Source organism: Rhinopithecus roxellana, chromosome 17 (genome assembly GCF_007565055.1).
Source record: "Rhinopithecus roxellana isolate Shanxi Qingling chromosome 17, ASM756505v1, whole genome shotgun sequence".
NCBI classification, from domain to species: domain Eukaryota; kingdom Metazoa; phylum Chordata; class Mammalia; order Primates; family Cercopithecidae; genus Rhinopithecus; species Rhinopithecus roxellana.
This window is the reverse complement of record NC_044565.1, coordinates 46,915,712-46,942,261: the sequence shown is the minus strand read 5'-3', so window position 1 is coordinate 46,942,261 and position 26,550 is coordinate 46,915,712. Positions and strand designations below refer to the sequence as shown.

Genomic DNA, 26,550 nt, shown 5'->3' with positions numbered 1-26,550 from the left:
CGGGGGCGGGAAGAGATGCGGGGCCGACCGGAAGGGGCGGGGCCGGGTACGCCGCTCGGAAGGCCAGGACGGGCGAGCCCCGGAGGCCAGAGGGAAAGAGAAGAGCGCCAGGCCGGGGTCGCGAAGGCGGGCGCCGCCGGAACGCGAGGCGCGGGGCTGCTGCGGGCGGGCGCGAGTTCGCGCGGCACCGCCTTCGGCGTGACCTGCTGGCTGCTTCCGGCGCGGAAGGAGAATGTGGTCGCAGTGCGGGGCGCTCCGGGGCCTGGCCTTGGCGCGGTCGCGGGGAGCCCGGCCCTGCAGCGGGGATGGGGGCGTTTCCTACACGCAGGGGCAGAGGCCTGAACCCCAGACCCGCGAGTATTTCTACTACGTGGACCACCAGGGCCAGGTGGGAGGGGGCAAGGCCGTTGCTCGAGGGGCGGGGCCGGGGGAGGTGCCTGTGGGCGGGGCCGAAGGCGAGGGTTTCTGTGGGCGCGGCAGTTGCCCGAGGGGCGGGGCCGAAGGGAAGTCCAACGTGGGTGGGCGGGGCCGGGGCGGTGGGCGACCTGGTCTCCGCAGAGCTGGAGGAGCGCGCGCTGGGAAAGACGGGGAGCTGGGTCGGTCCGGCTGAGGCTCCTACACGGGCCGCGTCCCTGCTGCGTCGTGCAGCTCCGGACTCTGTCCTGCAAGCCCCCAGCCCTGGCGCTGATTTCTCGCCGCTACCAGGGAGACACCCGGGCCGCCCCGCATTTTTTTGGAAGCCCTGTCAAAGGCAGCGGCTTGTCCGGGAGGAAGCAAGCTAGGTAGTCTCCGCGGAGGAGATAACACAACTAATTACAAACTTGAAAAGAGGGAAAAGGTGCGGGGAAGACTTGACTGACCAGGGAGCAGAAGTGCACATAGATGCAGAGAAGTCGGCAGGGCCCCCAGGTTTACCTTCCACGAGCCTCCCTGCATTCGGCGTGCACAGACAAGCAGGAAAAGTGGGCTTGGGCCGGTTCCGGACCTCCCGAGCTTCCCAGCCTCCCCCTGCACGCTGGGACTCATCATGGCCCGGCCCTCTGTTTGCAGCTTTTCCTGGATGATTCCAAAATGAAGAATTTCATCACCTGCTTCAAAGGTAATGTGCCTTCCTCCCCAGCCCCTTCTTTCTCACTTCGGGCAGCCCCGGATGGGCTCCCCGACTCTGCCGGTGGGCCCAGCGCACCAAGGAGTGGGCGTCCTGCGCTCAGGAGCCCCGCTGAGTGAGACCAGGCGAACCTCTTGCCGCCGGCGCCTGCCTTCGGTGTGGTCCTGGGCCCGGCAGCCTTGGGAGCCCAGCGCACTGAGCATCCGCGCCCTTCATCCCCCAGACCCGCAGTTCCTGGTCACTTTCTTCTCCCGCCTGAGACCCAACCGCAGCGGGCGCTACGAGGCCGCCTTCCCCTTCCTCTCGCCCTGCGGCAGAGAGCGCAACTTCCTGCGCTGCGAGGACCGGCCGGTGGTCTTCACGCACCTGCTGACCGCGGACCACAGGCCTCCGCGCCTCTCCTACTGCGGCGGTGGTGAGGCCCTGGCCGTGCCCTTCGAGCCGGCGCGTCTGCTGCCCCTGGCCGCCAACGGGCGCCTGTACCACCCGGCGCCGGAGCGTGCGGGCGGCGTGGGCCTGGTGCGCTCCGCCCTAGCCTTCGAGCTCAGCGCCTGCTTCGAGTACGGGCCCGGCGCGCCCGCGCTGCCCTCGCACGTGCGCTGGCAGGGCCGCCGCCTCGCCCTCACCATGGACCTGGCCCCGCTGCTGCTCGCGGCTCGGCCGCCCTAAGCGGGGCCATGGAAAAGGAGGGAGGCCGCGGGCGCCCCTCACCCCGCTCCCGCGGGACCCCACGCCCCGGAAAGCCCGGACCACCCGCACTCGCGACAGCCTAGTGCGCCTGCGCACCCCGCCCCCCCAAACCCATCCGGCGCTGTCCTTGGTGCTGCCGCGGCCCGGCCCTCCCGGACCCTCCGCTCCCCACGGCGCGCGCCCCCCGCGCACCCGACTCCAGCGCCCTCCGGATTGGCCCGCGCTGGAGACGTCAGGCCCAGGCGGCGGGCGCGGGACTCTGGTGCGCGTGCGCGAGCGTCACCCGCCCCCTCCCAGCCCGGCCGCTGCTCGGACCGGGGCCGCAACCTGCACGGCGGGGGAGCCGCTCGCCGCGGGAGCGTCAGGTGAGGGGACGCCCGGTCCAAGGTCACCAGGCGTGGGGGGACTGGGGGATTGGGGACCACCCCAGCTCTGACCCTAGTGCGCTCCGAGAAGGGCGTGGGTCTTGGAGGGGGATGGGGAACGCGGAGGCCACGCCCTCCCTGAGCCTGGCCGAAAACCGACCTGCGCTCGTGGGTAGCAGAGGAGACCGTGGGGGATACAGGCACCGGGTCGCAGTGCTGCAGAGGTGCGCAAGGGCCGCCCAGAGAACAGCTTGGGCCTCGCACTGTGCCCTAGGCTGCACAGGGCGTTCCATCCTCTTCCCTCCCCGCCTCCCACACAGAGGGGCGCCCAGGAGGCAGTTACAGTCGTCGCGGAATCCTGCGTGTGACACCCCGTCCCTGCCCAGCGGATTAGGGGGTGTCCTCTGGTAAAAGGATTTCTGGGCTTCTTCCAGCCTGGGGCCCTCATCCTGCTCTGGCAGGCCTTTCTACACCAATCTGCATCTAGGGGGGGTCAGCGTGAGCAGCAGCGCCCTGAGACCTGAGGCCAAGAACCTTCTCCACTTGAGAAGCCTTCCTGCTGGAGGCTGACTGGGCCAGGCCTGGAGCCACGTACCAACCCTTTTTACCCAGGGGATGGATCCCAGGGGCCCAGATAACGCCCCCAACTTCTTGGGGTTCACACGCATCTTGAGACATCTGGGAACTGCCTCTGCCTGGGCCAGAGCTATTCCATTAAAACTTTATTGTTGTGCTTATTTATCTCTAGTGACTTTAAATAATCATATGAGGTACAATTTAGGGCACGATTTAAACAAACACCAAGGCCACTTGGCCCCGTCCCTTTCCACATGACAGCTCGGCAAAGAGGAAGAGCTGGTGGACAGACAAATGTTTGGGGAGGCCTGCCAGATGAGGCTGGGAGACAGGACACCTGCAGCCCTGTCTTCCCTGGCTTCGGGTAGGCTGGCTGGCTTAGTCCAGATCCCTGCTTTTAAAATTGGGCTCCTTGTTCCTGAAACCAGACCCCAGCCTTCCCATTTCTTTAGGATAAGTACATGCATATGGTCCCCCAGCAAACTCCCTGCTCCTTGCTGACCTCAGAGGTCACACTGCTCCCAGAGCCCACTTGGGAAGCCACACCAGAAACCCAATTGGTGGCCCAAGGTCCCCCCGCCCCCGTCCTACCCCAGCTTTCCCAGGGCCCCATCTGCCCCCAAAGACAGGACCCCTTTCTGGGGGCCAGCATGGGAAGCACAGACCCATGGCTCCTGAGCCGACTTTTCCATTATTTTTCTCATCCCCCAATTCTCTGACAGGTTACCTGAGAAAAAGACCCAATTCCAGTTAAGCTGGTCCCACCCCTAGGCCAGGAGCAGGTGCTGGACAAAGCTGTGCCTTGAATTCCCTGGGGCTCGTAGCTCCTCTGAAGCCAGCTCTGCCTGGGCCCCCACAGGATAACAAAGAGGCGTGTCTGCCCAGGGCCTGTTCTCCCCTTCCTAGCCATGCTTGGGTAATGGGGCCCCAGGCTTTGTCACCTAAGCAAAGTTCCCAAGCCTATACCCTGTACTTCCAGCTTCTTGCACCCTAGAACCAAACAGCAACCACTTGCCTGGGGGTAGAGTCGGGGGCAGCAAGCGACACACATCCATGTCCTGAGCAGGAAGCTCCTGACCTGCTGGGCATGGGTGGAGGAGAAAGAGAAGGTGACAGGGTTGGGTGGCTCTCCCTACATGGTCACATCCTGTGAAGAGGACACCAGGAATTCTAAATTCGAACCTGATGCCCCAGAGCTTTAAGAAAATGTTTTTGTCAAAGGAGAAAACCGAACGTTTTATTAGTTTCTTGAGCCGATTTGTAGCGTCAAAAGTTAGACGCAGGTGCAGGCCTCCATTCCATCTATTGGCTGGCTCTCGACTGCCGAGACTGGCCTGCCAACCTATGTTTCAGGAGGGCACGCATCCGCGGCTGAACCGCGTAAGGGCCGGTGAGGAGCTGGGCCTTGGGAGATGGCCCCGGGGGCCCCCGCGCTGCTGCTGCTGCTGCTGCTGCTGCTGCTACTACTACTACTGCCGCCCCGCACCGCCGGCTGCCCAGCAGCCTGCCGCTGCTACAGCGCCACAGTGGAGTGCGGCGCTCTGCGGTTGCGTGTCGTCCCGCTGGGAATCCCGCCAGGGACGCAGGTGGGCACCGTGTGGAGCTGCGGGAGGACAGGGTGCCCCCAGGGAGAAGACCCCCGCAGCGGGGTAAGCGCCTCCCCTTTCCCCGGCCTGCAGACACTGTTCCTGCAGGACAACAACATCGCGCGCCTGGAGCCAGGAGCCCTGGCGCCGCTGGCCGCTCTGCGGCGGCTCTACCTGCACAACAACAGCCTGCGCGCCCTGGAGGCCGGCGCCTTCCGAGCGCAGCCGCGCCTGCTGGAGCTGGCGCTCACCAGCAACCGGCTGCGCGCCTTGCGCAGCAGCGCCTTCGCAGGCCTGGCCCAGCTGCGCGTGCTCTACCTGGCGGGCAACCAGCTGGCGCGGCTGCTGGATTTCACCTTCTTGCACCTGCCGGTGAGCGCCTGGGGTCTGAAGGGGCGGGATACTCCATTATGGTCGCTCGCCCGGTAGGGCTGGAGTCGTTAGAAAAGGCAACGTAGTGTAGCTTAGTAAGAAGGGGGGCATGCCCCCAACCTCGGCGCCCTTTTTCCTCACGATCTGCTGTCCCTACTTCAGCGACTGCAGGAGCTTCACCTGCAAGAAAACAGCATTGAGCTGCTGGAGGACCAGGCTCTAGCGGGGCTGTCCTCCCTAGCACTGCTGGACCTCAGCAGGAACCAGCTGGGTACCATCAGTCGAGAGGCGCTGCAGCCCCTGGCCAGTCTGCAAGTCCTGCGCCTCACAGGTACTTCTTCCTCGGAAAGTGTCTCTGTCTTGGCCAGGTAGTGGCAGTAGGGAACAGGCTCATGTGTGGAGGGGCTTTGACAGCAGGCAACCGGGCAGCAGTCTGGAGGGCCGCACCACTGCCTGCAGCCACAGTGGAGGGCTGCGGGAATGGGCGTGCTGGGGGATACAGCTCAGGCACCCTGCCTGAGGAAGAAAAGACAGGAACCACACAGGGTGACTTAACAGAGTTGAGGATTCTGTACACTTTTAGGCCCTCAGAGGGGAGGCAAAAATGGCAAAGGAGAGAAACAGCTGATCAGGACTGGGGACATTCCCAAGAGAGCATCCAAAGACAAGGCTGAGAGGATTTGTAAGGTTTCAGTGCTGGTGAGATGCCTATGTGGACGCCCAGGTTCCTAAAAACAGTGGCACTTGTTGCAGGAAGATTTGAGGAGCAGGTGCTTTCTCAGAGACTGACGCAGAAGTGATCTGTAACATGCAGGCATCACAGAGCTAAAGCGGAGGGGGGCGGGGCGGGGGTGAAGGGCTGCCGCCGCCCCAAGGAGCTTGGGGTGAAGGAAGGGGTGGCAGGGGCCTTGGACACCGTGTGAAAAGGCTGTGGTAGGTGGGAAAGAGGCCCCTGCCCTGGCCCGCAGAACCCCAACCGCACAGGCTGTGTTGTAGCACCATCCTCAAACCACCTGCCTGATGCTGCTCTCCCACAGAGAACCCATGGCGCTGTGACTGCGCCCTGCACTGGCTGGGTGCCTGGATCAAGGAGGGCGGCCAGCGGCTGCTCACCTCCAGGGACAGGAAGATCATGTGTGCAGAGCCCCCGCGCCTGGCGCTCCAGAGTCTCCTGGATATATCCCACAGCAGCCTCATCTGTATTCCGCCCTCTGTCCACGTGCAGCCGCTGGAGCTCACAGCCAACCTGGGTGAGGACCTTCGGGTTGCCTGCCAAGCCTCCGGCTACCCGCAGCCATTGGTGACCTGGAGAAAGGTGCTCCAGCCTCGCGAGGGCCGGCCGCGAGCCCAGGCCCAGCTAGAAGGCGGGGCGCCGGGCCTGGGCGGACACTCGGCATCCGACACGGGCAGCGGCATGCTCTTCCTCACCAACATCACGCTGGCCCATGCCGGCAAGTACGAGTGCGAGGCCTCCAACGCTGGTGGCGCTGCCCGCGTGCCCTTCCGGCTCCTGGTCAACGCGTCCCGGCAGCAGCCGCAGCAGCCCGCGCAACCGCCGCCTCCGGCCGCCCGCCCCGCTGGTCGCGAGCCCCGGCCCGAGGCGGGAAGCATGGCCTTCCGCGCCCTGGGCCTGGCCACGCAGACGGCCATTGCGGCGGCCATCGCGCTGCTGGCGCTCACGGCGCTGCTCCTGGTCGCCATGATCTGTCGCCGGCGCCGCAGGCGAAAAAAGGCGCGGGGGCCGCCGGGGGAGGGAGCGCTGTTCGTCAACGACTACTCGGACGGCCCCTGCACGTTCGCACAGCTAGAGGAGCTCCGCGATGAGTGCGGACACGAGATGTTCGTCATCAACCGCTCCAAGCCGCTCTTCGCCGAGGGTATGGCGGAGGCGCCCGCGGACTGCGGACCAACAGAGGGGACGGGGCCGGGACTCCGCGTGCCCCCGCCGGTCGCCTACGAGATCCACTGCTAGGGCCGCGGGCGCGGGCAGATGACGTGGGCGCCGGGGATTGGCCGGCGCGGCCTCGCACAGGCTCCGTCAGTAAAGGTGGAAGCCGCGCAGTGTGCGGTGAGTCGTGTGTGGGACGCGCACCGGGAGCGTTACACTCGGGAATCCTGGGGTAGCAATGGAAGGTGGCCAGGGAGGCCCCAACACCTCCCTTGAAGTTCTTCCGAAAAGACATCACCCCAACCTCCAGCTCTGCAGGGGGGGTCCCTCGCTGGCCCTGGCCGGCCACAGTAGGATCTTGGGACTCCGAAAGGTGGGAAGAGCAAAGACTGGCCGGCAGTGCAGAAGGGGCCGCCCTGCGGGCAGGCTGGATGGCAGTTGTTGCCCAGTGGCCATGTTGGGGGTGGTGACAGCAGAGATAAGGATAAGGCCGACCAATGTGGACAGGAAAAAAAACAGCCATAAATTCAATTTCCAGGCACATTTGTACCTTGATGACCTCCTCCAGCCCGAGCCCAGCCCAGTGGGGTGGCTGGGTAGCAGGGCAGGGAACACGTAAGAGGCACGAGTGCCTGGGGACCCCAGCCTCCCTGAAGCAGCCTCTGTCCAACTTCAACCCCAGAGCACTGAGCTCTCAGTAACGGGATGGGAAAGGTTCAGAGAGGCCATCATCTCTCTCAACTCACAAGTGGGATCCCAAAGCATTTGCACAAAGGACCAGGACCCCACAAGGCAGCCAAATGCAGCCAAACTGAGCAGGGCAATGGAGGCTTGACATCCAGCCCTGGGGCCCACAGACGGTCAGCCAATCATGGAGCAAGTGCAGGGAAAACCGCGTGGGGCACTGCAGAAAGCAGGGGAGGCTGGAGGTGTGCCCAGAAGGCGGACCCAGCAGGAAACCAGAAACCAGTGCTTTTGTGACAGGCCTCCACCAGGGTCCAGCAAAGGCCCTGCCTACCTAGAGAGACTGCAGGGCGGCCTGTGTCCCACCCAGAGCTACTTCATCATAGGCTGAAGTAGTCTGCAGCCAGTCGCCCGTAGATGTCCGTGGTCCAGAGCACATGGGCACGGCCTGAGGCTAGAAGCAGCTGATGCAACTCTGCTTCTACGCGGGCAAACTTCTCCTCATTGATGGAGGCCTCCAGCAGGACAGAGGCAGGCGGCGGCCAGGGCAAGCCCTCATAGCAGTCCACAGGGAAGGGGTGCACCACAGTACGCAGCTCAGCCTGCGCCGCTGAGTCCCGCAACAGCTCCTTGAGGCCCGCCATGGACAGTGGGTTGCCATAAAGGCCAAGGTACCGGAGACTGGCACACTGAGTCAGGATGGGAAGTGTGGCCAACAGCTGGGTGTCTGCAAGCTGGCACTCAGTCAGCTCCAGATGCAGCAGTGTGGCTGCTGATGCCTGCAGCAGACCCTGGAAGGGTGCCAGCTGGCTGCCAGACAGGTCGTTACCACTCAGGTCCAACTTCTTGAGGTGGGCAGCATGGGGGCTCCGTGCCAGGAAGCGCAGGTCCTCAGGCAAGAGAGCACAGAAGGCCAACTCCAGGCTCTCCAGGGGGCTCTGCAGGGTGCTACAGGGGACACAGGGGTCACAGACAGGCAGAGCCAGGGAGGGTCCCTACAGAAGGGAGGGGCAGGGCAGTGGTGGGGCCGGCTCACCTGAGCAGCTGGTCCAGCCTCCCTGAAAGGAGAGAGGAGCCCATGCTGAGCTCGCGCAGACAGGTGAAGCGGCCCATCTGGGCAAGGAAGTAGCGAAAGTTGTCCTCGCCATCCACGGAAGGCTGCCTCGAATCCCCATGCACATAGTGGAGCCGCAGGCTGGCCAGGTGCTGGAAGCGAGCCACGTGTGGGATGATTACAGACAGACCACGCAGGCCCAGGTTGTTGAAGCGCAGGTCCACCCGGCGCAAGCAGCCTGCATCCAGAAGCTGCAGCAGGGCCACAGTGTTGCGCATGGGCAGGTCCTCAGCTCGCAGGTCCCGGCAGCAGAGCCGCAGTGGGCTGCCCACGCTGCTTCGGAGTGCCTCCCGCAGGAATGCATAGGAGGCCCGGTTCACCCGCAGGTCCACACGCACCTCCACGGGGACAGGGGCTGGCCCAGGCTCTGTGGCACCCCCCTGCTGCTGGGCGATGCATGTGCGAGCTACGGCAGCAGTACAGTCCCACATGCTCATGGTGCCAGGATCCTGTTCCACACCATCATCCAAGAGGCCTGTCATGTCCAGCACCCGCAGCGCATGCTTCCTGGGAGTAGGAATGGTCTGAGGAAGGGGTCCAGGGGCAGGGCCCATACCCCCTCCCAGCCAGCTTGGGACAGGAGCCACGAGCCTGCTCCTGTATGAGCTCTTGCTAAGTTTACGACCCAAGCCTAGAACCTTCTCAGGGGACCCACTTACACACCCCTGGCCTGACAACCCTTCAGATAAGTCCATACCTGCAGAGGGGCTGTGTGCTGGCCCCAGGCTCTGGGGTGTGGAGCCGGGCAGTCAGCCCCAGGATAACGGCCTGCATGCTCTCAGTGCTAGGCCGCTCCTGCAGGAGGGCACGGCTGCAGTGGGCACACTCCTGTAGCAGCTGCTGGAAACTGAGCAGCGGGAAGGGCCATGTGTGTACCAACTCGCGCAATACCACTGTCTTCTTGTCCATGAAGGCCACCTTGAACAGCAGGGGGAAGAGTTCGCGTGGCAGCAGGGGCAGGGCCTGGCAGGCAGCTGGCTGGCACTGCAGCACCTGCCGCGTGCTCAAGAACACAAGCGTGTGCATGGTGCTGGGCCGGGCAGACGGCCACCTGCAGGAGAGGGACTTCAGCAGGGAGGAGAGACCCTAGGCCACTACCAAGCCACACACAGGTGGTAGGAAGGCCTAGCATAGTGCCTGAAACAAAGTCAGAAGTTAGCAGAGGCCACGGCACACACAAGCACCTATTAGATGCCTAGCGCTGGGCTAGGTGCAGTGAACTGGCAGACAAGGTCACAACTCAGCCCCAGCCCTCCAGAGGCACAGGACTCTTTAGGGAAACCAAGCGTCAGGCAGTGTGACGTCGTCGACAACTCGCTTGCTCGGGTGTGCTTTTGACAGATGCCTGTTGCCTTGCAGGGCCCCCCATGGGTACTTCAGGCCTCCCAAATTACGAAGCTGCTTCACAAACCCTGAGTAAAGTCCAGGCCTCTCCCCACCAACCTTCATCAGCATTAACGTTGATGGGACACTCCAAGGGGTCAAGCCACCAAATCACGTTTCCCTCCCCTCTCCTCACAGAGGCTCTCCAGGGCTACCCTGGGACTCCACAAAACAACAAAGAGCTGGAAGAACAGATGCAGCTTCATAAGCAGCAGGGCAGGTTGAAAAGACCGAGACCCAGGGAACACTGAGTCCAGATGATGTGGCCTATGAAATCCAAGCCTTCAATATAAGCCTCCCCGCAAAAAAAACTATTCTCCAGAGTGTCACCAAACACGGAGACCCCTGAAAGAAAGCAACCCTCACCTTTGGTGGCTCTTACCAGTGGCCTAAAACCTCTCCCTCTTCCCTGGAGAGCCACTGTGGAAAGAATAAGTCTTATGTGGGATTCCGAAGGTGCAAGGCTACAGATTGCTCAGACAAGGCAAAGAAAGCTGCCTAAGCAGCACCCAAGCTGCAGAGATGCGCGCGAACACACCCGAGGCCACAAGGTACCTGGGACACAGGGTGCCAGCCCTGCTGCTGACTGCAGCATCCTCAAAACTACATCGCAGCCATCTCTCTGTGACAGATTAGAAAATGAAGGCCTAGGCCTGGCCCAAGGTCACAGCCTTGAGTGACAAGTCAGGGAAGGGGTCTGGGGAGGACACTCTGCCCCAGGGCCCTCGTTTTTGCCGACTTTTCCACATACAAATAAGTTCTTAAGGAACCGCTTCCTGAAAAGTCCCAGACACCAACCCTCGGTCTCATTCTTAGATCTCAACGGTCATACCTCGCTCTGACAGGACAGACCAACCGAGCACCTGTCACGGGAGGACACGAAAGCAGACGGCCTGGCCACCAAGGGAGGCAGGCACCTCCGTGCGACGCCCCCGCCCCTCCCGCCGGCTATGGGGAACGCGTCGGTCCTCGGCTGCCTGCGTTTCTAAAAAAATGCCCCCGCCCGGCTCCTCTGGGCCTCGAGTGGCGGGAGACGCTGGTCCCTCCGCTCTTTCGCCTCCCAGGCGGGGCCTGCTCCTCCAGGCCAGGTGCGTCTCCCACCAGGGCCTGACGCCGCTCCGACCGGCCGGGGGACTCCCAGTCCTTCCCGGCCCGCTATGGCACCGCCCGGGCTCCCGGCTTCGGCCCCGGGCTCCCAAATGCAGCTACTGCCTCCCTCAGCCGGGCCGCCCCGAGCGACCGCCGCCCTGCCCCTTGCGGCCAGGCAGGGCCAGGGACGTGCGTCGCCCCACTCCGACCCCCGCCTAGCCACCCGCGCTCACCGGTCCCGCAGCTGCAGCCACCGCCTCCGGCCCCGCCTAGACCGTCTGCCGCGCCTCGTCCGGCGCCGCGGCGCCCCGCGATGACGTCGACGCCTCCCATTGGTTGGTTGTCCAGGGCCCGGCGGACTGGCTGCCTAGTCGCGGTGGCCCCGCCCCCGGCCCGCCGCGCGCCCGCATTGGCTGTTGGCCCCAGCGTCGGCGGCGCGGGAGATTCGCTGGACGGCCGCTGGACGCAGCGGAGGCCTGGCCGGCCCGCCATGGAGCGGCTGCGGGATGTGCGCGAGCGGCTGCAGGCGTGGGAACGCGCGTTCCGGCGGCAGCGCGGGCGGCGGCCGAGCCAGGTACGGGATGCCCAGGGGTCGAGGGGCTGAGGGCGCGGCCCGCGGCTGACGCGTTCTCTTTACAGGACGACGTGGAGGCGGCGCCGGAGGAGACCCGCGGTGAGCGCGCGGCGGGGCGGCGGGGGCCCGGGTCGACGGAGGCGGGAGGACGCCGGGTTGGCGGGGGCCCAGGCTCCACCCTGACCCCGCCTCCCGCCCGCCCACGCAGCGCTCTACCGGGAGTATCGTACTCTCAAGCGGACCGTGGGCCAGGCGGGCGGCGAGCCTCGCAGCTCCGAGTTGCTCCCCGCGGCCGTCGAAGAGGTATCCAGGCTCCGCCACCCCAGCCTCCTCCCACTTTCCTGTTTGGCGGAGTGGCAGGAGCCACGGAGTCGCGGCCAGGCCTCCGTAGGGCACAGAACTTGGGAGGGGGACTGAGCAAAGTGAAGACGGGCCGGACCTCGCTCCAGGTGTGGGAGGGGTGGCTGGGAGCGCCTCTGCTTCCACATCAGCCTTTTTCTGGCCTGCGCCCCTACTGTCTCCTGCAGGCACCAGAGTCCCACTGCTGGGGGCCCCACCTGAATCGGGCGGAAACCCAGAGTAAACAACCTACGCCAGGGCGGAGCAGCCAGGGGTCGGTGCCGGACTATGGGCAGCGGCTCAAGGCCAATCTGAAAAGCACCCTGCAGGTGAGGAGTTAGCAAGCAGTGAGTCCACACTAGGTCCAGAAGTGCTTCTGGCCCGGGGCACTTTCTTGTCACTCTTTGCACATAGATAGGCACAGGCTCCTATGCCAACCAGGGCACGAGTCTCCACGGAGCTTCTCGGGGCCTTCGCCCTTGACTCCTTTTCTAGTCCAGCCTTGTGCTAATTAGCCTGCCCTACGATTGAGGGTGGGGACTCAGGCAAGTTTCAGAGTCTACAGAAGCCCAGGGGCCTGAGTTTCTGCTGCCATTCTGTTCCCTTCCCAGGCCGGACCAGCCCTAGGCTGCAGACCCTGGCTTCTAGGAAGATCCTCATCCAAGACGCCCACCCCAAATCCCCCAGGCACAAGGCCTGTCCCTACCTTTGCAGAAAAAGTCAGTGATGAGCCTCCACAGCCCCCTGGACCCCAGCCAAGGCCAGGCCAGCTGCAGCATCTGCAGGCATCCGTGAGCCAGCAGCTGGCCTCCCTAGATCTTGACTGGTTACAGCGATGTCACAGTGAGATCTCAGACTTCCTGGGGGCCCCCAAAGCCTGCAGGCCTGGCCTAGGCTCAGAGGAATCACAGCTTCTGACCCCGGGTGAGTCAGCTGTCCTTGGTCCTGGTGCTGGCTCCCAGGACCCAGAGGCTTCAGCCCTCCAAGAAGTCAGCATCAGTGCAGGGAGCCCCCAGCCCAGCAGCAGTCGAGGCAAGAAGCAGAGATGGAACAAGGAGTTCTGGGGGAGCCCCGCACAGGTCCAGCAGCAGAGCAGCCAGGCTGGACACCCATCAGAGGGGGCTGGGGCTGTCGCACTTGAGGAAGATCCTCCAGGGGAACCTGTACAGGCACAGCCACCTCAGCCCTGCAGCAGCTCGTCGATCCCCAGGTACCACAGACTCAGCACCTCCAGTCAAGCTAGGGTGGGGAAGGCTGAGAGCACAGCCCACCTGCATATCTCTAGGCTGGCCTGCCATGATAGGGGCAATTATGTACGGCTCAACATGAAGCAGAAACGCTACGTGCGGGGCCGGGCACTCCGTGGCAGGCTCCTCCGCAAGCAGGTAAGACAGCGACGGACTGGGACAGGCCCTCCCTTTCCCTCCCCTCAGCACCCCCACATGTCCCACCCAGTGACCCTCCTATGTGGGCACCCTTCAGGCATGGAAGCAGAAGTGGCGGAAGAAAGGGGAGTGTTTTGGGGGTGGTGGTGCCACAGTCACAATCAAGGAGTCTTGTTTCCTGAATGAACAGTTTGATCACTGGGCACCCCAGTGTCCTCAGCCAGGTGAGACATCTGCCCTGGAGGGTGGGTCTGGCCAACACTGTGGAGACAGCACGGTACTCTTTTGGGGGATACTTCTGTTCCAAGCAAAAGACCTTCCAGGTGCCCCTGCTCCAGGCCCTACCTTGGCTTCCCCAAAGGAGGGTGGCAAGGACGAGGATGGGTGTCAGCCTTTTATGCTTTGGAAGAAGTAGTGCAGAAGAAGGGCACTGCCTGCTGCCAACCTCTTTGGAGGAAGAGAAGGTTGTGGCCAGTGGTTGTTTTGCTTGGAGCTCCCATTCCACCTTCTCTTGCCTGCTCCAGTAAGTGAGGAAGACACAGACCCTGCTGGCCCTGAGCTGTTGGTTCCTGCACCACAACCTGTGCCTGGGGTGCCCAGCCTGGCCTCCACCATGCTGCCACTCTACTCCCTGGGGCCCTCAGGGCAGCTGGCAGGTAAGCAGTCAGCTTCTGGCCCAGAGCCTTTACTGAGGGGTTGGTGTGCCTTAAATCATGGTGGTCAACACCTGTGTTTGCAGAGACGCCGGCTGAGGTGTTTCAGGCCCTGGAGCAGCTGGGACACCAAGCCTTCCGTCCTGGGCAGGAGCGTGCAGTCATGCGGATCCTGTCTGGTGAGTGTGGCTGCCGGGGCTGAGGCCGGGCTGAGGCCAGGCTGCAGAACCCCGCTGCTGACTTGCGCCCCACACAGGAATCTCCACGCTGCTGGTGCTGCCTACAGGTGCCGGCAAGTCCCTGTGCTACCAGCTCCCGGCGCTGCTCTATGCTCGGCGCAGCCCCTGCCTCACGTTGGTCATCTCTCCCCTGCTGTCACTCATGGACGACCAGGTGTGCACACAGGGCCCTGGGCACATGTACACAGCCAAGAACCAGCACTTGTGACTCCCAAGGGCAACTGCTGCCTCTCCCCTAACCGCCCCCTCCCATGGGAGCTTCAAGGTATCTGTGGCCTCAGTCCCAGTCCTGGCAGCAGGTCGAAGGCAGCCCAGCTCCACAGGCACCACGGCCACCCCTACAGGAGCTGTGCTGGGAAGGGAGCCCTCCCACACTGAGTCTGTCTGCTCTGGGGCTCCTGGGCCAAGGCCCACAGGTGGCTCTAAACCCTTGGCCCTAGGACCCAGGACCTGGTTCTCCTCTCCCCTGAGGGTCTAGGATGGACATGGCAGCAGCTCTGGGATGACCTGGGGAAGGGCCAGAGCTGGGCTGGCCTATGACAGCCGTTGCTCCTGCACTTGCAGGTGTCTGGCCTGCCACCGTGTCTCAAGGCAGCCTGCATACACTCAGGCATGACCAGGAAGCAACGGGAGTCTGTCCTGCAGAAGGTGGGTGCCTCATGGGCCTAGGGGTGAGGGAGGCAGTGCCTGGGCTGTGCCTCTGATCTTGCTGCCTTCAGGTTCGGGCAGCCCAGGTACACGTGCTGATGCTGACACCCGAGGCACTGGTGGGGGCAGGAGGCCTCCCTCCAACCACGCAGCTGCCTCCAGTTGCTTTTGCCTGCATTGATGAGGTCCACTGCCTCTCCCAGTGGTCCCACAACTTCCGGCCCTGCTACCTGCGCGTCTGCAGGGTGAGCCATATGTGAACTGGGGTGGGCGGCTAGGGCCAGGATGGGCTGGATGGCCTCACGCCACCACCGCCTCTGGTGCAGGTGCTTCGGGAGCGCATGGGCGTGCACTGCTTCCTGGGTCTTACAGCCACAGCCACACGCCGCACTGCCGGTGACGTGGCACAGCACCTGGCTGTGGATGAAGAGCCTGGTCTCCATGGGCCAGCCCCAGTTCCCGCCAACCTGCACCTTTCCGTGTCCATGGACAGGGACACAGACCAGGTGGGTGTGTGAGCTCTGGGGACCCTGCAGGGCCCTGGCTCCCGACTGCCCATGCTAACGGCTCCTCACCCCCCACGGCCCACACCGACCTCTCCTCACCGCCCACGGCCCACGCTCAACCCCCACTGCCCACGCCGACTGCTCCTCACTCCCCACGGCCCACGCCGACCACTCCTCACCAGGCACTGTTGACACTGCTGCAAGGCGAACGTTTTCGAAACCTGGATTCCATTATCATTTACTGCAACCGACGCGAAGACACAGAGCGGATCGCTGCGCTTCTCCGAACCTGCCTACATGCAGCCCAGGGCCCAGGGCCTGGAGGTGAGGCACAGACAGGGCTGGTGTCCCTGTGGACCCACCTTGGGCACACATGGCCCCTCCACTGACCATCTGCCTGTCTTCCCCAAAGGTCGTGCCCCCAAAACCATGGCCGAGGCCTACCACGCAGGCATGTGCGGCCGGGAACGGCAGCGGGTACAGCAGGCCTTCATGCAGGGCCAGTTGCGGGTAGTGGTGGCCACAGTGGCCTTCGGGATGGGGCTGGACCGGCCAGATGTGCGGGCTGTGCTGCATCTGGGGCTGCCCCCAAGCTTCGAGAGCTACGTGCAGGCCGTGGGCCGGGCCGGGCGTGATGGGCAGCCTGCCCACTGCCACCTCTTCCTGCAGCCCCAGGTTGGCACCCCCCCAACTGCCAGTGCTCAAGCCCCCACTGCCCCACCCCACCCTCATGATAGTTGTCCCGCAGGGCGAAGACCTGCGAGAGCTCCGCAGACATGTGCATGCCAACGGCACAGACTTCCTGGCCGTGAAGAGGCTGGTGCAGCGCGTGTTCCCAGCCTGCACCTGCACCTGCACCAGGCCGTCCCCAGAGCAGGAAGGGGCCATGGGTGGAGAGAGACTTGTGCCCAAGTATCCCCCTGAAGAGGCTGAGCAGCTTGGTGTCCACCAGGCAGCCCCAGGACCCAGAAGGACCTGCGTGGGCCATGAGCGGGCACTCCCAGTACAGCTTACTGTGCAGGCTCTGGACATGCCAGAGGAGGGTGAGGAACCTGGGGTAAGCCACGGGTGTGGATGGGCTGTGCCCACGTCCCCTGAGCCCTGCTCTGCCCACAGCCATCGAGACTTTGCTGTGCTACCTGGAGCTGCACCCATGCCACTGGCTGGAGCTGCTGGCGACCACCTATATCCACTGCCGTCTGAGCTGCCCTGGGGGCCCTGCCCAGCTCCAGGCCCTGGCCCACAGGTGAGCACGCCCTGCCCTGAGTTGGAGGCAAGGTTGGAGAATCAGGGCTGCTGGCCACATGTTTCCTTTTCCCTGGGCACAGGTGTCCCCCTTTGGCTGCGTGCTTGGCCCAGCGGCTGCTTGAGGACCCAGGGCAGGGCAGCAGCTCCGTGGAGTTTGACATGGTCAAGCTGGTGGACTCCATGGGCTGGGAGCTGGCCTCTGTGCGGCGGGCTCTCTGCCAGCTGCAGTGGGACCATGAGCCCAGAACAGGTGCACCCCGCCCCACCCCACCCAGCCTTGGATGCTGCCTGCCTCCATCTGACATGCTTTCCGGCAGGTGTGCGGCGCAGGACGGGGGTGCTGGTGGAGTTCACGGAGCTGGCCTTCCACCTTCGCAGCCCAGGAGACCTGACCGCTGAGGAGAAGGACCAGATCTGTGACTTCCTCTATGGCCGTGTGCAGGCCCGGGAGCGCCAGGCCCTGGCCCGTCTGCGCAGAACCTTTCAGGCCTTTCACAGGTTGGGAGGAGGCGGGAAGGGCCTGGGACCATCCACCCTCCCGCAGTTATCAGCTCTGACGGGCTCCTCCCCACAGCGTCGCCTTCCCCAGCTGTGGGCCCTGCCTGGAGCAGCAGGATGACGAGCGCAGCACCAGGCTCAAGGACCTGCTCGGCTGCTACTTTGAGGAAGTGGAAGAGGAAGCACAGGGGCCAGGAGGCATGGAGGACACACAGGGCCCTGAGCCAGGGCAGGCCAGAGTGAGTACAATAAGGCCAGGAAGCACATCGGGGTTGCACGTTCCTTGGGCTCCATGGGGCTTGCTGTGTGGATGTAGTGCCACAGTAGCTCAGAGGAAGCCTGATGTGCCTGTCCACACAGCTCCAGGATTGGGAGGACCAGGTCCGCTGTGACATCCGCCAGTTTCTGTTTCTGAGGCCAGAGGAGAAGTTCTCGGGCAGGGCTGTGGCCCGCATCTTCCACGGCATCGGTGAGGCCTGGGAGGCTCCACCCAACGCAAGCTGGAGCTGGGGCTGGGGCAGGTGAGGCCTGGGACGCTCCACCCCATGCAGACTGGGGCTGGGGCTCATGGCTATGTCTTTACTCCACCGTAGGAAGCCCCTGCTACCCAGCCCAGGTGTACGGGCAGGACCGGCGCTTCTGGAGAAAATACCTAAACCTGAGCTTCCACGCCCTGGTGCGCCTGGCCACAGAAGAGCTCCTGCAGGTGGCCCGCTGATTGCACTGCGTTGGGGGATGTCGGGTAGAGCTGGGGTTGTCTGCGGCTAGGGCAGTCACTGAAGCCCTGGGCAAAACCTGTTACAGGGTGTGAGGACGAGGAGACTCCAAAATGCAGAATATAAAGTGCTCACATTGTTTTTATGGGCCCTCCTGGCCAATGCGGCAGCCCCCAACCTGGGGACAAGCACATCACATACTCTAGGCACACGTGGCTTTACTGACCAGTCCAGCCACCCAGCTTAGAGAAAGGTGCTGGGTGCCAGGCCCAGGTACATAATGGGCAAGGCAGAGAGGGCGAGCAGGAGGAAGAAGCAGGGATGTGACCCCAGCCCGTCGGCCAGGCCTCCGGCCAGAGCGCCCAGCAGCAGCTTCCCCAGTAGCTCCAGAGTGGCCAGAAGGCTGTAGTGTGTGGCCTGAGGGAGTGGGGGTCAAGGTCAGAGTAAGGCCCACACGGGCCAGCCCTGCAGTCCCTCTGTGTCCCTGCAATGTCTCCTCACCTGCAGGGCCCTGGGGGCCAGCTGGCTGCAACGCATCATCCCAGTGAAGGTGACTGTGGTGACCAGGCCTCCCAAGAAGTGCTGCAGACATAGGCTCAGCAAGGCTGACCCTGGGAGGGCAGAGGTCAGCAGTGCCCCAGGCTCCTGGCCCCTCTTTTCCTCCCTCCTCAAGGCCAGCCCCTCACCTCTCAAGATTGTGCCAGGGCCCATGCTGGCCCCCAGGGTGTCCAGGTGGAAGACCAAGGCAGTCTGGCAGGCTAGGCCCCCGAAGCGGATCCGCAGCACTGACTTCAACAGAGGCAGCAGTTCCCTGGGGTGGGGGTGGGAAATTGGGCAGTATAGGGATTGGGGACAGCTTGGGTACAAGTGGGTGGGCAGGGCACACTGGGGAAGGCTCACCAGTGCTTGGCCAGCAAGGTCCCACCCAGGGAGGAGCCAGCGATGGAGCAGACCACAGCACCCACACCATTCCACAGTCCCAGCTCAGGGGCAGAAACACCATGGTCCAGCAGGAGAAGAGGAAACAGGCTGCTGGCACCCTGTTCACCTTGGGTTGTGGAGAGGGGGTATGAGCACAGGAGGTTCCATATCTGACCCCACCTCCTTTCCCCCCACCTGGGGCCTCAGTCCTGCCCTGCTGTCCTCAGTATTCCAGAGCTGCAGGTGCTGGGGGGAGAAATGGGGCAGCCCGAGAGAGCGCAGGGATGTGGTTAGAGCTGGGGGAGGACAAGAGAGCAAGGTGCAGCTGCAGAGCCCCGGATGTCAGGGCCAAGTCCTGCAGGTCATACCCAACAAGAGAGTGGCCCTGTAATGGGTTGCAAGCACTGGGGACACACCTGGAGCTGTCCAGGAAGCCACACCTCTGCTGTTGCCTGCCTCGAGGCCTCCTCACTCACCCAGCTTGTAGGTGAGCACAAAGCCTGCCGTCCACAGGGTCCCCGGCACAGCCAGCACGTCCCGCAGAAGGTGCGCGGTGTGGGGACGTTGCTTGGACGGGGCCGGCTGTGGGAGCCGCCGCAGGGCTGGTGCAGCCCAGGCCAGGGCCGCGGCCAGCCAGTAGGTGGCAGCCAGGAGCAGAAAGAGTTGCGGCCACGAGAGAGTGGGCTGCAGCGCCAGCAGCGCGCCTCCGGCTAGCGCGGCCCCCAGCTTGTAGGCGACTACCTGCACGGTGTTGCCCGGCCCCAGCTCGGCCGGCTCCAGCAGCTGCACAGCCAGCGCGTCCAGGGCCACATCCTGCACAGCGGCACCCAGGTTCAGCAACAGCAGCAACCCCGCCACTGCGGCGGGCAGCCCGGCCTGGCCAGCTCCAGGCGGGGGCAGCCCGGCAAGCAGCCCACACACCAGGCCCAAGCCTGCCGTGCTGCGCGTCAGCCAGGCCCTCACCGAGCCCTGCGCGTCCACCAGTGGGGCCCACGCCAGCTTGAGCAGCCACGGAGTGTAGAGAACCTTGGCCAGCCCCACGCGCGTCAGGGAGAGGCCGCCGGCGCGCAGCAGCACGGGCAGGAGGCAGGACTGGAGCCCGTAGGGCATGCCCTGCACCAGGTAGAGGCCGGCCAGCGGCAGCAACTTCCCACGCATGACGGCTCCGCCGACTGCGAGGCCGGGAGGTCGGGTTCCAGGTGGGGTCCCGCAAAGTGAGGTCCCCTCGCGTTGGATCAGAGGCCACACCCCAGCATGATTTTGGTTCTGGGACCGGGCGAGTCAGCGTCGTACAGACTGGGGTCTGGACACGTGCGATCGGGCTTTAGGAGCATTAACACCCCAGAAGGACCGAAGTCGGATCCAAACAGACGCGAGCGGGGCGGACACCAGCTCCCGGCATGCTCTGCGCGGCCTCAGAAAGGGGGCGGGGTCACTGCCTCCCGGGGCTCCCAGCATGCTCTGCGAGACCGCAGGTAAGGGGGCGGGGTCACTGCCTCCCGCGGCTCCCATCATGCTCTGCGCGGTCGCAGGTTAACGGGGCTGGGCCGCTGCCTCCCGGGGCCCTCACCGTCGGCCGAGCCGGACTCTCAGCAGTTTCTCGGCCGCCTAGAGTCACACAACGGAGCACGGGCCACAAGGTGTCGCTGGAGCCCCGCGGCCACCGACTCCAGGGCCGGACGGTCGCGCGAGCCACAGAGACCGAAGCGGGCCAGAGCGTCAGCTCGCTGGCGCCCCCGGTGACCAGTCCGGGCTAGTGCCCGCGGCCGCCCCGCCACGTGCGTGCTCCCAGCGACGTCCTGCGCTGGTGAGAGGCCCAGAAAGGGAAGCTACAGAGCAGGGCCGGCCTCGAATGTAAGGATCGGCCTGCGCCCGCGGCCAGCCCTAGTCTCTCCCAGGAGTCTCGGATCCGCGCCAGGCCTGCTTTCTTCCTGGTGTCTGACCTGCAGCCTGGTTGCTGCAGTGCCCGGCCCCCGCTTCTCCAGCCGCCCCCGTGAAGGCGTCGGTTTCTTAAGGGTTCCGCCGTCTACCGCCGGATACTTCCGGCGTCGGATCCCAACCTTGCTGTGTCTGTGGCTTCAGCCCCTCCCTAAGGCAGTGACAGAGACATGGAAGTTAGGAGGGTAGTGTGAAAGGTCAGAACCCAGCTTAGCGCAGAAGGACACGGCCTGCCACTGCCCTTGATGCCCTTCAGTGTCTGGTGACAAGGCTAGGAGCGCCCTGCCTGATTCGAGCCCGCCCTGCCAAGGGAGGGGTCCATCTGCTGTGTCTCCTGTCCAGAGCTGTGCCCTCAGGGGCTCCTGAGGCCAAGATGAGGCTGTGAAGTGTGGCTTGTGGTTAAGAACTATCCCCAGAGCGAACAAAACCAGGTGCCCTTGGCCAGTCGTATTTCCAAGTCTGCGAGTCTCTAAAGCCAGTCCCATCCTTGGCGGACTTGAGGGCACTGGACCCAATGCATTTTTCTGGCTGCTGTGGCCTCAGGGGGTTTCTTGTCAGCTCAGCAGGTTTTTGTTTCCAGGTTTCCTTGTCTATTAAATGGGGGCTATCATGCCTACTTCAGAAGAGCATCTGTGCAGATCGAGTGACCCCCAGCAGTGTCTGCATGTAGTAAGTGCTCAGCCATGCTCCCCAGGCCAGGACACATCACTGCCCACCCCCCTCAGCCCAGCCCCTGCCTCCTCCAGCCCCAGCCCTCCCTTGGGACACTGCCTCATCCTCTCCCTCTGCCTCCCACTCCACCCAGCTGAAGGACTGCACCACACACTGACACCGAAGGTGGTCTCTCTGGCCCCCCAGACAGCGGCCCCACCCCTACTACCTCGCATAAGAGAACCAAGACTTCCTCTCTGAGCTGTCAGTCACCCCGACCAGCCAGCGCCATGCTGGTTTAGTATTTCTCCCTGCCCCAGGGAAGATGTGGACCTCACAGGAAAGGGAGCCAGGAAGGAGACAGCTTTCTGCGCCTTCTTCAGGAAAGGCTGTTTCTTTGGGTGGCCACCTGGGCCCCTGGTTCCCTAGATTCTTTGCCAAGCCCCATCCCCACCCCAACAGCTCTGGGGGCTTCCACAAAGGGGTGCAGGGCCTGTGCTTTCCTCACACTCCGGACTCTCGGCCCATTTCTGTGTGATCGTGACGGGCTCTGCCCCACATCGAGAGACCACAGGGAAGACCCAGCTCATGGTGGGTGCCAGGTCTTCAGGAGGAACAAGTGGGTGCTGGCCGTGGAAGGCCCTTTCTCTGAAGGGACTCAGGTTTGCAAGAAGGGTAGGCAAGTGGGAGCGGACCACGCAGCTGCCAGTGCTTCCTCCCTGGAGTCAGACTGCCACACAGCTTTATTAGGGACCTGCAGAGAGGCAGGGGCCCAGCCCCCCCACTCTGCCCGCCAGGCAGCAAGAGCAAGTACAGTGGGCTCCAGAGCCCCCACGGCCCCTGAGCACACAGTCCGGGGCACCCAGCCTGGCCCCGGCTGGGCTCAGGAGTACTCGAGGGTGAATTTGGCGTGAAATCTGCTCAGCTTCTCCAGCAGCAGCCGCAGTTTCTCCAAGGGGGGCAGAATGGTCATCCTGAAAGGAGTTGAGAGTGAGTGAAGGGGCAGGGTGGCGGGACAGGCAGTGAGGGCTGGGCCTCACCGGAAGTGGTAGGTGCCTTCCCGCTGCCCAAAGCCGCTCCCGGGCACCACGCAGATGCCGGTCTCCTCCAGGAGGCGCAGGCAGAAGAACATGTCGGGGGCCAGGCCCAGCTCCTGTGGACAGGCAGTCATCAGAGAGAGATGCCTGGCCACCACTGCCCACCCCACAGGCCCCGCCCCCGCCTGACCTGAGCACGCTCCACTGCCCGCGGGGGCAGCTGCACGCGTGGAAAGGAGTACATGGCGCCCTGCACTGGGTTGCAGCTGATGCCAGGAGCCTTGTTGAAGACCTGCTCGGTGAGCTTGGCTTTGGCCGCCAGCTCGGCCAGCACTGCCTGCCTCTCCTGCGGCCGTGGAGGGAGGGAGGGCCCATCAGGGCACGGCACTCAGCATCCCCCACCCCTGATTAGGTCACCTGGACCCCCTCCTGCCCCCAACTCACAGCCTGGAACTGCGCGAAGGAGGGGTCAGTGGGCGCGGGCGGGCTGACCACCAGGTCCAGCAGGGCCTGGCCTGGCACCGGCGGGCACAGCCGCACACTCATCAGCTTCAGCATCTGCTGCTGCACTGCGGCGTCCATGTTCACCACCTCCACATAGCCACCGCGGAACCCGCACCTGCCAGGTGAGGGGCACGTCCAGGCCAGGTGCGGAGGAGTTGGCCCACTGGGCGAAGAGGGCCAGGCCACAGCCCGCAAGCCCCCACCCGCCTCGCCTGCACGCACTCGCCCATGTAGCCCTTGGAGGTGGAGTGGAAGGAGGCGAGCTCCTGCTGCCCGGCGTAGGGTGGCCCCATCTCCATGAGCACCTTCTTGAATGAGTGGAACTGGGAGCCCGCGGCGTACACGTTGTCCTGGTACACCTGGAAGGGCGCAAGGCGTCAGGGGGTCTGGCTGTTGTCCGGCTTCCCGCTCCCCTGCGCCGCTCACCTCGTCCGCCAGCAGAAAGAGCCGCTCTTCGAAGGCGAAGCGGATCACAGCCTCGATGCACTCGCGGGTCTGCACCTGCCCTGCGGTGTGGGGGAGGCAGCAGGGCTGGGTGAGCCAAGGGGGCGCACTGCCCTCCACTGGGCAGCCGGGGGATGGCGGACCCGGCACTGCCTGGGCCAGGGCGGACAAGGGTGCGGGAGGAGTGGGGCGGGGGGGGGGGGGGGGGGGGGGGGGGGGGGGGGGGGGCGGGGCGGGGCAGGGCGGCGGGAATGCACCGGTGGGGTTGCCGGGGTTGATGACACACAGCGCACGAGGGTGGCAGTGGCCACGCGCCTGGCACAGCGCACGGTGAAGCTCGGACACGTCCAACGCCCAGGAGCGTTCCTCGTCCAGGTAGTAATCCACCTGCACTGCGCCCAGCTCTGCCAGTGTGGCCGAGTAGAGTGGGTACTGGGGGATGGGGATGAGCACACCCGTGCGTGTGTGGCCCTCGCCAGCCACCAGCAGCTTCAGCACCGTCTGCAAGAAGGAAGGGGAAGGCAGGGTCGGCGGGGGCTGGGGCTGCACCTGTCCCCCACCCTGGGCATCCCCTCTGCAGTGTCAGGAATGTCTTCCTGCCCATGCCCAGCCTACCACGATGGCGTCGCTGGCCCCTGTGGACAGGAAGACATTGTTGGGGTCTGCAGGGATGCCTCCGTCGCGCCTCTCAATGTACTGCGCCACGTCCTCCCGGATCAGCTGGATGCCAGAGCTGACACTGTAGGCCCCTGGACTCGGGCAGGACAGGATGGGAGGTACAGGTGAAGTTCTCAGCCCGCCCAGGGGACCTCCCTCCTCCAGCAGCAGGGCCGCCGTCTGCTTCCTCCTGGCCCTGGCTCTCACCCAGGCTGTGGCCCCCACACGCCTGCAGGATGCGCTCCGCCCTCTTCTTGGCATCGTCAGGGAAGCTGGGGCTGGTCAGAAGATCGGGGTTGACACAGAGAGCCAGGACCTGGGAAGACGGAGTGCTAAGGTCAGGGCACACGGGCGGGGGGTGGGGGGGTGCAGTGGGCATGAGCCTCACCTGGCGCAGGAAGGTGATGGGCCTCTGCCCCATAGCCTGTGCGTCTCCGATGTTGGCACGGATGACCTCGGTGAAAGGCTTCTTCACACCCTGGGAGGGGAGGGGAGCAGGCAGGGAGACCGTGCCCTACCTAACCCCTCAGCCCTTGTGCCGTGAGCCAGTGGGACTGGGGCCAACTCAGCCACCCCAGTGTGACCTGGAGGGCAGCGAGGGGCCTGGGCCATACCTGGCACAGCTCCTGCTCCAGCTCCAAGGCTCGCTGCACTATGGGGCCACGCACTGCGTACTCCACTTGCCGCACACGTGGATTCATGCTGTGCAGTGTCAGCACCTTCGCCCTCAGTCCGTTCCTCACCGCCTGGCTCTGGTCACCTGTGCTCAAGGCCATGACTCTACCCAGACCAGGTGGGAAGGCAGCTCAGGAGGTAGCAGGACCAAAAGTGGGAGTGGGGACAGCTGGGTCTGGCTCAGTGGGCCACGGCTGGGAGGAGGCAGCCGTAGCAGAGGGGACGCCAAGCAAGAGGGCACCCTCTTCACCGCAGCTGGCCCCACTGGGAGAGACAGAAAAGGCTGAAGGAGCTGGGGACAGTTGGGCCCCGCCCCACCCATCTGGGAACAGCTCTGCTCCAGGGAGGGAGAGGCAGTGGGTGAGGCGGCAGGCGGGGCTTGGGGCAAGGCCCAGTGCCTGCCCAGTGTCCCCATGAAGGGAGAGCAGGAGACCCACATGGGGGGTAGGTACAGACGTCAGTCCCGGTCCGGACAGCTCTGAGGGACTAGATGTGGGGCGGGGGGCTGAGCGCCTAGGGTATTCAGGAGGTGAAGGGAGTGCCTAGCAGCCCTGAGGGGCTGGCAGAGCTGGAAAGGAGGGACCCCCGAGGAGAGACTAGAGCCTGGGCTGCTGGGATTTACCCCAGCAGGGCTTGGCCGAGGCCTAGCCCTCGTGGCACCCGCATCTTTGCTTGGGCCAGCGGACCTGTCTCCTTAGTAACCGAGCCAGGCCTCAGGAATCCAGGGGGTGCTGGGGGGAGGGGAGGGGTGTTCAGGCTCTGGGTTCCATCTGGCTTCTCCAGGGCTGGCACCTATGGCCCAGAGGCTGCAAGAGCTCTGTAGCTGGACCTTGGTCCCTGATGAGCACGGCGAGGGGCTGGGGAAGGGGGCTGGAGCCAGGCAGTCCAGCTCTGGGCCCTGGGACAGCTCACACCTGGCTGCCCTTTCACCAGGCACCAGCTGGGGGTTGCCCTTGGGACACACCCCAGGCTAGGGGTGACCTGAGTTCTCTGGCCCTCTTGTTCCCGATTGGAGGAGAGAGTAGGAAATGAGCCGGGATAGGTCGTCAGAGATCCACCTCCACAGGCCTGCCGAGCTGAAAGGCCAGGCTCAATGCTGGCCCGCCTCAGCAGCCACAACGAAACCTGACCCACAGGGGTCAGGACAGCTGGCCCCCAGGCCTCTCACCTTGCACTTCTCTGCTCTGCTGCCACAACGGCCTCCTAGTGCGCAGGCCTGCCCCTCTGGCCCCCAGACAGGGGCACAGGTTAATATGGGCCTGGCCCCAGGCAGAGCCAGCCCCTGCCCGCCCCCTGGCAGCGGAGCCCAAGTGGCAGCCCTGGTGGCAGGTGGACCTTGGGCAGCTGCCCCACCCCCCACACTAAATTTAACCAGCAGCCAGTCCCTGCCTGCCCGTAGCCCCTGCAAAAACACCCTTCCAACCAGGGATGCTAGGGGAAGGGCAGGCCCAAAGGACACTGGGCTGACAGGCCCGTGCTGAGCCAGGAGGGAGAACATCCCAAACCCACACCACCCAGCACTAGTGGCCACACAAAGCTGCCCACCATGAACAGACAAACTGGCGGTGCCCTCAGCCCTCCTGCTTGAGGCCCCTAAGGGATCCCCTCACCCTGACACGTTATGCCCAGCCAGCTCAGAGCCAGAGTGGCCAACTGTGTGTCCCCTATGCCAGCCCAGGCAGAAGCTGGCAGCCAGGCCCCAGGATTGGGGCTGCATGCCAGGAACTGGGGGCCCACAACCCCCCCCCCCCAGGGAGGTTCTGACAGTCTTGTGCTTGTTTTGCCCCTCTGGCTCTGGCACAAGAGTCTTGTGGAAAACACTACTTCCCTTTCCAGGCCATGGTCCCTGGGACCCCCACTCTCCACCCCCTCAGCACAGACACCGTAGACCCTGGCCCCCATTGGAGGTTCCTTCAAAGCACCTGGCTCCTCTCTGGAAAGCAAAGGGTTATGGAGGAGGCTCCAGGAGGCTGAGCACGGGAGGGAGTGGGTGAGGCCCAGGCTTCCAGCCCAGTGGCCGCAGGCCTCACTCCCACATGGCCAGGGCTGCCACATGCCCCTG

General features: G+C 64.4%; 6 protein-coding genes across 14 annotated transcripts; 3 read left to right on the top strand and 3 right to left on the bottom strand.

Moving 5' to 3' along the window:
- Positions 1–30: 30 nt before the first annotated feature.
- C17H8orf82 (chromosome 17 C8orf82 homolog) lies at positions 31–2,904 on the top strand. Of its 3 annotated transcripts, XR_004054262.1 has the most exons (4): positions 31–388; positions 1,051–1,099; positions 1,332–2,163; positions 2,484–2,904. XR_004054262.1 is itself a non-coding variant. In XM_030920846.1 (3 exons), exons 1-3 carry the CDS (start codon positions 233–235, stop codon positions 1,775–1,777), a joined length of 651 nt encoding a protein of 216 aa, XP_030776706.1. In that variant the 5' UTR covers positions 31–232; the 3' UTR covers positions 1,778–2,904. The 3 variants fall into 3 exon arrangements, 2 of the variants coding, with proteins under 2 accessions (XP_030776706.1, XP_030776707.1); XM_030920846.1 differs by having other exon boundaries at positions 1,332–2,904; XM_030920847.1 differs by having other exon boundaries at positions 1,051–2,900.
- Positions 2,051–7,126, top strand: LRRC24 (leucine rich repeat containing 24). Of its 2 annotated transcripts, XM_010375198.2 has the most exons (5): positions 2,051–2,163; positions 4,093–4,325; positions 4,419–4,697; positions 4,860–5,028; positions 5,735–7,126. In XM_010375198.2, exons 2-5 carry the CDS (start codon positions 4,152–4,154, stop codon positions 6,667–6,669), a joined length of 1,557 nt encoding a protein of 518 aa, XP_010373500.1. In that variant the 5' UTR covers positions 2,051–2,163; positions 4,093–4,151; the 3' UTR covers positions 6,670–7,126. The 2 variants fall into 2 exon arrangements, with proteins under 2 accessions (XP_010373500.1, XP_010373499.1); XM_010375197.2 differs by lacking the exon at positions 2,051–2,163 and having other exon boundaries at positions 4,012–4,697.
- LRRC14 (leucine rich repeat containing 14) lies at positions 3,963–11,240 on the bottom strand. 4 transcript variants are annotated; one of them, XM_030920844.1, is made up of 5 exons: positions 11,089–11,159; positions 9,081–9,520; positions 8,722–8,890; positions 8,306–8,475; positions 7,112–8,217 (listed from the first exon to the last, which is right to left on the bottom strand). In XM_030920844.1, the coding sequence occupies exons 2-5, from the start codon at positions 9,407–9,409 to the stop codon at positions 7,650–7,652; spliced, it is 1,236 nt and encodes a 411-aa protein (XP_030776704.1). In that variant the 5' UTR covers positions 9,410–9,520; positions 11,089–11,159; the 3' UTR covers positions 7,112–7,649. The 4 variants fall into 4 exon arrangements, with proteins under 4 accessions (XP_010373501.2, XP_030776703.1, XP_030776704.1 ...); XM_010375199.2 differs by having other exon boundaries at positions 3,963–8,217; positions 8,306–8,890; XM_030920842.1 differs by having other exon boundaries at positions 8,306–8,890; positions 9,081–9,434; positions 11,089–11,240.
- On the top strand, positions 11,131–17,810 carry RECQL4 (RecQ like helicase 4). The gene is made up of 21 exons (XM_030920831.1): positions 11,131–11,429; positions 11,495–11,528; positions 11,638–11,732; positions 11,957–12,097; positions 12,380–13,153; positions 13,251–13,377; positions 13,678–13,809; positions 13,893–13,985; positions 14,063–14,199; positions 14,610–14,693; positions 14,765–14,938; positions 15,020–15,199; positions 15,382–15,523; positions 15,612–15,874; positions 15,948–16,242; positions 16,316–16,445; positions 16,528–16,697; positions 16,765–16,945; positions 17,022–17,184; positions 17,306–17,414; positions 17,539–17,810. The coding sequence occupies exons 1-21, from the start codon at positions 11,169–11,171 to the stop codon at positions 17,661–17,663; spliced, it is 3,810 nt and encodes a 1,269-aa protein (XP_030776691.1). The 5' UTR covers positions 11,131–11,168; the 3' UTR covers positions 17,664–17,810.
- On the bottom strand, positions 17,783–21,248 carry MFSD3 (major facilitator superfamily domain containing 3). 2 transcript variants are annotated; one of them, XM_010375201.2, is made up of 5 exons: positions 19,059–19,991; positions 18,562–18,709; positions 18,348–18,472; positions 18,163–18,272; positions 17,866–18,078 (listed from the first exon to the last, which is right to left on the bottom strand). In XM_010375201.2, the coding sequence occupies exons 1-5, from the start codon at positions 19,738–19,740 to the stop codon at positions 17,905–17,907; spliced, it is 1,239 nt and encodes a 412-aa protein (XP_010373503.1). In that variant the 5' UTR covers positions 19,741–19,991; the 3' UTR covers positions 17,866–17,904. The 2 variants fall into 2 exon arrangements, with proteins under 2 accessions (XP_010373502.1, XP_010373503.1); XM_010375200.2 differs by having other exon boundaries at positions 17,783–18,078; positions 18,163–18,472; positions 19,059–21,248.
- Positions 21,249–21,889: 641 nt separating this feature from the next.
- GPT (glutamic--pyruvic transaminase) lies at positions 21,890–24,811 on the bottom strand. 2 transcript variants are annotated; one of them, XM_030920840.1, is made up of 11 exons: positions 24,428–24,808; positions 24,202–24,291; positions 24,021–24,129; positions 23,772–23,905; positions 23,414–23,657; positions 23,139–23,218; positions 22,935–23,071; positions 22,653–22,827; positions 22,399–22,554; positions 22,212–22,324; positions 21,890–22,145 (listed from the first exon to the last, which is right to left on the bottom strand). In XM_030920840.1, the coding sequence occupies exons 1-11, from the start codon at positions 24,587–24,589 to the stop codon at positions 22,055–22,057; spliced, it is 1,491 nt and encodes a 496-aa protein (XP_030776700.1). In that variant the 5' UTR covers positions 24,590–24,808; the 3' UTR covers positions 21,890–22,054. The 2 variants fall into 2 exon arrangements, with proteins under 2 accessions (XP_030776700.1, XP_030776699.1); XM_030920839.1 differs by lacking the exon at positions 22,212–22,324 and having other exon boundaries at positions 21,897–22,145; positions 24,428–24,811.
- Positions 24,812–26,550: the final 1,739 nt, after the last annotated feature.

Bases quoted from the DNA above. Each gene is read 5' to 3' on its own strand.
- C17H8orf82 (XM_030920847.1), top strand. From the start codon at position 1,103: ATGTGCCTTCCTCCCCAGCCCCTTCTTTCTCACTTCGGGCAGCCCCGG.
- LRRC24 (XM_010375197.2), top strand. From the start codon at position 4,152: ATGGCCCCGGGGGCCCCCGCGCTGCTGCTGCTGCTGCTGCTGCTGCTG. The intron at 4,698-4,859 runs GTGAGCGCCTGG...TCCCTACTTCAG, and splicing joins TCACCTTCTTGCACCTGCCG to CGACTGCAGGAGCTTCACCT. The intron at 5,029-5,734 runs GTACTTCTTCCT...GCTCTCCCACAG, and splicing joins GCAAGTCCTGCGCCTCACAG to AGAACCCATGGCGCTGTGAC.
- LRRC14 (XM_030920842.1), bottom strand. From the start codon at position 9,409: ATGCACACGCTTGTGTTCTTGAGCACGCGGCAGGTGCTGCAGTGCCAG. The intron at 8,891-9,080 runs GTATGGACTTAT...TCCTACTCCCAG, and splicing joins AGCACACAGCCCCTCTGCAG to GAAGCATGCGCTGCGGGTGC. The intron at 8,218-8,305 runs GTGAGCCGGCCC...TGTCCCCTGTAG, and splicing joins AGGCTGGACCAGCTGCTCAG to CACCCTGCAGAGCCCCCTGG.
- RECQL4 (XM_030920831.1), top strand. From the start codon at position 11,169: ATGACGTCGACGCCTCCCATTGGTTGGTTGTCCAGGGCCCGGCGGACT. The intron at 15,875-15,947 runs GTTGGCACCCCC...GTTGTCCCGCAG, and splicing joins ACCTCTTCCTGCAGCCCCAG to GGCGAAGACCTGCGAGAGCT. The intron at 16,698-16,764 runs GTGCACCCCGCC...GCTTTCCGGCAG, and splicing joins GGACCATGAGCCCAGAACAG to GTGTGCGGCGCAGGACGGGG.
- MFSD3 (XM_010375200.2), bottom strand. From the start codon at position 19,740: ATGCGTGGGAAGTTGCTGCCGCTGGCCGGCCTCTACCTGGTGCAGGGC. The intron at 18,473-18,561 runs GTGAGCCTTCCC...CCCCCACCCCAG, and splicing joins ACCTTGCTGGCCAAGCACTG to GGAACTGCTGCCTCTGTTGA. The intron at 18,079-18,162 runs GTGAGGAGACAT...CCACTCCCTCAG, and splicing joins TGGCCCCCAGGGCCCTGCAG to GCCACACACTACAGCCTTCT.
- GPT (XM_030920839.1), bottom strand. From the start codon at position 24,589: ATGGCCTTGAGCACAGGTGACCAGAGCCAGGCGGTGAGGAACGGACTG. The intron at 23,906-24,020 runs GTGAGAGCCAGG...GCCCGAGTCCAG, and splicing joins GTGTGGGGGCCACAGCCTGG to GGGCCTACAGTGTCAGCTCT. The intron at 22,555-22,652 runs GTGAGTTGGGGG...CCACGGCCGCAG, and splicing joins CCTTCGCGCAGTTCCAGGCT to GAGAGGCAGGCAGTGCTGGC.